The sequence below is a fragment of the Tribolium madens genome, unplaced genomic scaffold, assembly GCF_015345945.1.
Source record: "Tribolium madens isolate multiple individuals breed KSU strain unplaced genomic scaffold, Tmad_KSU_1.1 Scaffold_97;HRSCAF=244;Tcas5.2_LG3a, whole genome shotgun sequence".
In the NCBI taxonomy this organism is placed as follows: domain Eukaryota; kingdom Metazoa; phylum Arthropoda; class Insecta; order Coleoptera; family Tenebrionidae; genus Tribolium; species Tribolium madens.
In genome coordinates, this window is record NW_025401069.1 from 5,095,772 (window position 1) to 5,103,796 (window position 8,025).

Consider the following 8,025-nt stretch of genomic DNA (forward strand, 5'->3'; position numbering starts at 1 on the left):
TACTACATTTACCAAAAAATCGTTACACGATCAACGAAATTTTAACATTTCATATCCAAAAAATCTTCGAAAACTCCAAATACTGTTTTAACAGATGATATAGGTATAGAAATCAAAATAATTAAACCTCAAAATCACCCTTTAGTATCTTTATTTTCCACTATCATTTTCATGTGAAATTGTTTTAGTAGCAAAAGTAACAAATGCCAATAAAACGTCTAATTTTGATGACAAAAACTTAATAATAAAGCAGTCTCAGAGGAAGTTGTCACACAATGAAAAGTTGCATCATATTTTAATAGATCAGCAGTCACCTGGACGATAGATTAGTGATGGGCACAATTGAATGAATCTTAACGAATAATTCGATAGTGGTCCGTCATTCGAATTATTCGATAGTAGAAAATTCATTCATTCATTAAAAATCAATCGTTAAGAAGAAATGAATAAGAGCGCATTACCGAATTATCAAATAAAATCATTTGTTTCTTTCTCACGTACAGTGAGTTAATGTGTTTATCTCACTCTAATAATTCATTCAATAGTACATACATACTGAAATTTTGACAAGCGCATGCGCCTATGACAAATTTATTCCATTATAATCATGTATTTATGAAATAAAAAATAACAAACATTAAAAACAAATTATAAAACTTTTAAACTTAAACATTATACAATAGTTTAAAAAAAATAACACAAAAAATAAAAAAAAATTCTAAATATTGATGTGAACTAAACAGAAAAAGGACGAAAAAAATTAAATAAAACCTAATGTATTAATTTAAAATTGCTATTTAAAAAAACAATACGGTCTAAATTTTTCCCACACAATTTATTTCTCCTTTCAGTCATTAATTGCAGTAGAGTCTAAAATGTTACTTCTGGACCAGGACATTTGGCGTCTTAAAAAACAAGGCAGAATCTTACAAATTTAGCTGTTTTCCCAAAAGTCAATAACCAAAAAAGGCTTAAAACCTCTCAAAAAGTATTAATTTTTATCCACCCCAAAAGTACCTACTCGAATATGTGTAGACCACCAAAAATTGGGCACGCGGAAAAACAGGGTAGAGCCCTACAAATTTAGTGTTTTTCCAATAGTAAACATGCGAAAAAGGTCTAAAAAACTTACAAAATGCCTTGTTTTTAAGCACCCCAAAATGGCTTTTTATTTCTGGACCAGGACATTTGGCGACTTCAAAAAACAAGGCAGGGCCCTAAAAATTTAGCTGTTTTTCCAAAAGTCAACAACCGAAAAAGACCTAAATCCTTATAAAAGCATCAATTTTTACGCACTGCAAAAGTACCAAATATCTGTAGACCACGAAAAATTGGGTAAAAGAAAAAAACTGTTGAAATCTCCCAAAATAAAGCAAAATTACTACAAGAACGCCCTTAAAAACTAACAAAATACCTTGTTTTTAATCACTTCAAAATGGCTTTATATTTCTGGACCAAGCCATTTGGCGCATGCAAAAGAACAACACCAAATCAAAGAGGTATATTTGGCACCTTACAAAACAAGGCAGAATCCGAAAAAAATTATATGTTTTCCCTAAAGTAAACAACCGAAAAAGACATGAATCCTTCAAAAATCATAATTTTTTATGTGCCCAAAAATACTCGAAAATCAATAGGCCAACAAAAAATGAGCACCTGGGAAAACTGCTGAAAATCTTCCAAAATCAAACATAATTAGGTAAAAACCTTCAGCATTCCTTGTTTTTAGACACCCCGAAATGGATTTTTGTATTTCTGGGCCAGGGCATTTGGGCACTTCAAAAAAAAATCCAATGAAAATTGAGGAAATTTGTCCCAAAAAGTTATTAAAATTATTGAAAAAGAGGTCAGAGTTCCTCATTTTTAGATACCTCAAAATGGCTTTTCAATGATGGACCAGGATAATAAATGGTAAAATAAAAAAATATATCAACAGTCTTGTCTTGAATATTTCACCGGTTCCAGATGAAACCTCTGCAAAAGCAGAAAATCCAATATCTACCATTACTTTTCAAGACAAAATATTAGTGCTAGACCATCAATTAAGCACTTTAAAAACCTAGTAAAACCTAAAAAAGGCAATGAAACGAGTAAAAACACAAAAGTCTTATTCAAATCCCTCGGTTTTCAACACCCCAAAGTTAATAAAAAAAGTGCAAAACATTCCCCGTTTGGGGAACTTGGTGAACAAACGTATTTTGGTAACAATTGGAATTGCATTTGGGAATCTAATCAGAATTTTATTATAAACACTATAAACTAATACATTACCAGAATAAAAAATTGAGTACTTATAACACCTGTTTCATTTTTTTAACATAACAAGAAATTATAATAATGTATCACCACAGACAGATTTACTTCTTCCTTTAGTTCCAACTTGATATGTTATAAAAACTTTCTTCGCCTTTGTATTGAATGCCAAATCAGCCTAAATCTTTTTTGAAATGTGTTTATAGTCAGGTTCATCAAATTTAGTATAATATTGAATCTCAAAAATATGTTGTAAAGCTTCATTTGACTTGGAATTCATTTTGTATTCAAAAATGATTCCAAACTTCTTACTGATTATCACCACATCTAGGGTATTGGCTATCCCTGGTCCCTTTCTTTTTTCTTGACCTGGACCTCACTGTGTGTTACGAAGTATCTGGAGTTATATGCCAGAGTATACAAGATGTGATGAAGTTCTTTTTCGTTTATGATCCTCTGTGGTTCAGAAACTAATACTAACACGGCGTTTGCAAGATCACTTAAACAATTTGTAATGGATGTAGCTTTCAAGTTGAAGTTACATACTATTGTCAGTGCTTCACTATAGCAAACGTTGCGGATATATTGCTTAATTTCAAAATTAGGTATTTTTAAAATACAATATGTCGAGTTCTTTTCAAAATCAGCGTCTTCTTCTATATGTTTATCTTCGGTGTTTGTTTCAATTTCATCTTTTTTCTTATCAATTGACAATATATTAAAGTAACCACAATCAGCCAAGAATTGCAAAAATAAGTCCACAATTTCCTTCGATATTTCATCAAACTCTAAAGAAGTCAGTTGCTGTAAACGCTAAAGATGCTGGACATCCACTGATGTAACTGTTGTTATTTTTATTTCACCACCAAAAATAAGTTCCTCAATGTTCTGTCGAATTAAAGGTTCTGCAAACAGTTCCTTCAGGTTTATTATATGACTTGTATTAATCCAGAAAGATGAATATTTGAGCGTACCGGTTGAAAAAACCATTTCCAAAAGGTTTAAGACTGACCAGTTACTGAATATTTTCAATGGGCTATTAGACACCATACATCCCTCATACCATTTCGTAATTATTTTGAATGTTACTTTCCCACAAGCAGCTTTAATTTCTGGAAGCTCAAGTAGCTGCTTTACCTCGTCATCCGTAAATCCTAAGTACGGTGCGTATCGAACATCACTTAGGAATGGATAATGTTCTATAACTCTTCCTGCATCCCCTGAGTAAGCTCTGGCCAACCGAACACAAGCAAATATTAATGAGCGTTCTATGGAGTCATTGAATTTCAGCGTGTTAGCCATGAAACGTTTTAGACAATCATCAATTAATTTAATGTCATCCTTATTCGAACAAATCTCAAATACTAGACCCATCGCAGGAGCATCGTATTCATCGATGAGTAGGAAAACCTTTTCCTCATAATGTGTATGTAAAACTTTCGATAAAAATTTTAAGCTAGTTTCCAAATGAACTTCACTTAACATGAGGCACTTTTCATAATAGTAATATTTTTCAAACGTTTTTATATTTATGCTAGAAATGCTTAACTTCTCACTTGCCCAGATTAATGTACCATCCTCAGTCTTCTTCACCAGGTATCGGTGTTCTTGGAATGCACAATTTATAGCCGATGCCATACTGCTCTTAACTCCAGCAAAACTGCTACCACAAACACTCCCGAGATCAATATGTATCACAGGATGAGATTTGCAGTGCTTTGAAAAAAATCGTTTTTCCTCGGTAAAAATCTTTAGGTTCTTAAATAAATCGGTTTTTCCTAGTAGGAACTGCTTCAACATATTCATGAGGGTAGTTTTTCCAAAAGCTCTAGGCGCTGTTAGTAATACTATTTTACAAGTATCACTTAAGAAACATTTGATAAACAGGGTCTTGTCCACAAACGTAATTGTCTCTTTGATTTGGGCAAAATCATGACTTGACAGTTCGCACAGCGACTTTTCTGAATCCAAAAAACAGAAAAAGTTATAAATAAAGTGATTAGGATTATTTTTGTGGTTTTTAAATTGAAAGTTTCTGAAAATTATACAGGTGTTCCATTTTTATTCTTACAAATTTAACCAGATGACATATATCGAAATATTTTATATAAGGCAGCCACATTGAAACCATAGTGGATAAAATTACAAAATTTGGTACAACTGATAACCTTTATAAACCCAAATGAATTCGAAGATAAAATGTCAAATTTTTACTCAGGGGCGTCCTAAACTGGGGAGTTTAGGGTAAAAAGTACCCTAACTATTTTGGCGGTTGGTTTTTGCCACTTTCAGCCACAAAATTCTAAATTTCATAGTTTTTCACAAAAAAGAGGTCTCTTTCGTTTCTTCAATAAAACTTACCGTTTTTGAGTAAAATCAGTTAATAATTTGTCTTACAAACCATAAAAAGGATAAAAATTAAAAATTAAATTTGTTTCACCGTTTAAGAGACTTGTGATTAAAAATTTCGACAACTGATCTTTAAATTCGTTCAGGTGTTTAAAAGTAATCAGCTCTACCAACTCTTGTAATTTTATCTATTCTGCAATATTGGGAAAACCCCATTAAAAACGCATCTCTTACAGAGGGTGTAGTTTGCTTACGTAAGATTTTTTGATACATGTTCATAGGAAACTTTTGTCTTAAAATTGAATATTCTATCACCTGTTTAAGTTTATAACAATCAAAACGGAACAGCCCTGTATATGTACTTATTATTACTAATAATAAATTATTGCCACCGTTAATTTCTAATACAGGAGAGTTTTACTAATGATTGTAAATTCCACCAATAAACCTGACTTAACAAATATATTTCTTACCCTCACCTTAGAATCGTTTAGAGAAGAACTCTCATTCATTTTTACTTTGGTTCGGCTACAATCTGTAATACAAATAAACATAAATAATTAAGTCTTTTGTCAATGAGAACAGTATACAAAACAAAAGTGTAGAAAAACCTCGTCAACAGCAGCCTATTAAAGTGTTGTATTTTGTACCGAAATAAACAACTGTATTATTGTAAAGTGGAATTCCTAAAAGATAATGAAACCAAAAGGAACAAATAAGGTCATTGCGTATAGGTCTTTTACTCGCCAATTAAATTGCACAGATGGAAAGACATCGCGCAGACCACTAGAAACAAACTGGTTAATAATAATCATGAAGTAAAACCAATTACTATTGCCAATTTTTAATTCAACAAGATTAAGTTAAGTTTAGAATTTTTTCAAATTTGCTGGTGAATTTTCATTTTGAAAACCTCGATGAACTTATAAATTGTGCATATATAAATATTTAGCTCAAAAAGTAATTTTTTTATCACATTTAAATACTTATTTGAAACACGATTTGTTTAATGGCTATTTTTTACATTACATACAACAATAAGGTTTTATATTAATTTAAACAATAAACCATATATTTGTTTATTATAACGCGAGTAGTATGAAATAAACTGCACAATAATTCTTTTTTTCTTCTCTATCAACATTTTTTAAATTACAGACTAGAGAACTACAATACTAGAGAAAACAAAACAGTGGCAGATTATTACACACCATTAAAAACAAGACAACCATCTGAACTGCAGCAATTTGTATTTTTGCCAAAACAAAATAATAATAATAATACTTTATCGACGGGAAACCCCTTTTACGTAAAATAAATAACAATAATTCTAATAATATACCTACTGATATAATAATAATAATGAGAAAAAAAAGAAAGAAAAAAAAAGTATATAATAAACAAACACATAAACATGGTGATTTTTAAAACTGAATCAAAGTGAATCAAGAAAACATTTTTAGTTTTAATAAATAAGATTATTCCATAATGTTGCCGCTGACTGTGTATTATGTATAACAGTACCAGTATAACATATTAAAAAATAGGTTTTCATTTACTAAAATTGATTAGCAGTTAAAAGTCTTTACATTCTAATTTAATTTCTATTTCCTGATACTTGAAATAGTAAATTGATATAATTTTTCTCAGGGAAAAACAAATCAAACTTTCGTAATATGGGACTTGAAAAACGTAATTGTACATACTGCCTGAAAACATAAATAAAAGCGACCTACTTTTGTCACTTTTCTAAATAGGCAAGTGCCAAAAAACATTTTCAAAATTTGAAGCAATTTTTTTTAATACCTTCAACAAATTTTTAAACTGCTTTCAAGTATTCAACATACCAAAAAATATAAACTACATCCTCTTTCGTCTAAAAGAGGGAAAAAAACCTATAAATCTGTCGGATAGCGTAATCAGACGGAAGTATGTGTTTTAATCACTTTCTACCTAGATAAATATTTGGTAATCAATCGATAATTAAACAAAGACTATACTTTTAATTCCAGTTTATTAAAACAAATTTTTAAACTTCGTTAGCTTACGGACTGGTTGGCGAATTTGGAATTAGAGGTAACTGTTCTTGATTGGCAAAATTCACAGAACTGTCTGCTTCTAACTGCACAAACTTATAGTGCGAAGCCATTTCAATAAATACCATCATATCAGCCACCATTACTACAGCAAAAAGAAAAAATTCTTGCGCCTGTAACGAAAAATAAATTTATTTCTTTTTTTTAATTAATCCTTTTAATGTTTACCTGACTTTTAAACAAATTTGCTTGTGTGATTAATATCACTAGAAAATTTCCTACAGCTACTGATAAATACCATCCGGCTATAGTAACAGTTTTCATACTTTTCGGAGCCTAAAACACTACTTTAAATTTGATCAAAAAAATGGGATAAATACTTGAGTAAAGGAAAATTCTAAACCGGAAACTCCAAACAAAATTTCCGCTACTGAAATAAGAAAATACTGTGGTAGCAACCACAATATGTTGATGGTGTTTGGTGCCGACATAATGTACAATTTAAAAAACTGAAACGGTAGTTTATTAAGAGTATAAATGTATCATAGAACATAGCCTACCTCAATTTTCATATTTCTTTCTCTTATTACAAGAGAATAAACCCCTCCTAAGTCTAAAGTAAAACTTTCCGCATGAAGTATAGGAATTTCTTTAGATGCAACGACGCAATCATAACTAAAAGAATTGATACGAATCGACGTTTCTTTTTACAACTTTTTACTTACATTCCTTGGGGCAACTCCATATAAGCAGAATCTGCCAAAAAAGAAGAATTGGAGCTATGGACAAAGTAAACATCCTTCAGACCTGCTTGATTTCGCAACGAAACCGTTATGTCATGTAAAAGTATAGAACTTTTGATATACGCAACTCTGAAATAACATTTTTGTTAAAATTGTAATTAAGTCAAACTCGAGGAAAAACCTTATTCTTGGTTTGCCACTGAGCGACTTTTGGTAATCAACTGGATCAGTAATAAATGACTTAATCTTATTGTCGACGTTTATTCCAATAAGAACTGTATCCGTCTTGTAAAAAAATCATTTTATTATCTACTGAGAGGTTATGAATGTTTGAGTTAGCAACAAAAATCAAAATTGAGAGTCACTTGCACATTGCAATCGGATATACTTATAGTTTAGCTTGACAGATATGTAGGGGAGAGGCGGGCAAAATGGGGTACTTAATGTTTGAAGTCGAATTTTAAAAAAACTTAAAACTATGAGAGTCTGTAAATGAGGCAATATTATTGTTACAGTATTAATTATTTATTACTAACATTTTAACTTATAAAAAACAAAACATTTATTTTATATTGAATAAAAAAAATAGTAATGCAATTTGCCCCATTATGCCCGTCGCATAGGGCAAAATGGGGTAATATGTC

General features: G+C 30.7%; 2 protein-coding genes across 2 annotated transcripts in view; both read right to left on the reverse strand.

Annotated features, from left to right (window-relative positions):
* Positions 1–2,592: 2,592 nt before the first annotated feature.
* LOC123014900 lies at positions 2,593–5,156 on the reverse strand. Its single transcript, XM_044414202.1, is given in 2 exon segments — positions 2,593–4,222; positions 5,083–5,156. Coding segments are annotated over 2 exon segments (1,704 nt in total).
* Positions 5,157–6,611: 1,455 nt separating this feature from the next.
* The window catches only part of LOC123014623 (solute carrier family 15 member 2-like), a 4,845-nt gene continuing 3,431 nt past the window's right edge, over positions 6,612–8,025 (reverse strand). The window contains exons 9-14 of the mRNA XM_044413832.1: positions 7,563–7,666; positions 7,364–7,510; positions 7,199–7,313; positions 7,019–7,147; positions 6,867–6,974; positions 6,612–6,811 (exon numbers count right to left, since the gene is read on the reverse strand). Of these exons, the coding sequence (XP_044269767.1) occupies positions 6,647–6,811; positions 6,867–6,974; positions 7,019–7,147; positions 7,199–7,313; positions 7,364–7,510; positions 7,563–7,666 (768 nt within the window). The 3' untranslated portion in view covers positions 6,612–6,646. The remainder of the gene's footprint in view (positions 6,812–6,866; positions 6,975–7,018; positions 7,148–7,198; positions 7,314–7,363; positions 7,511–7,562; positions 7,667–8,025) is intronic.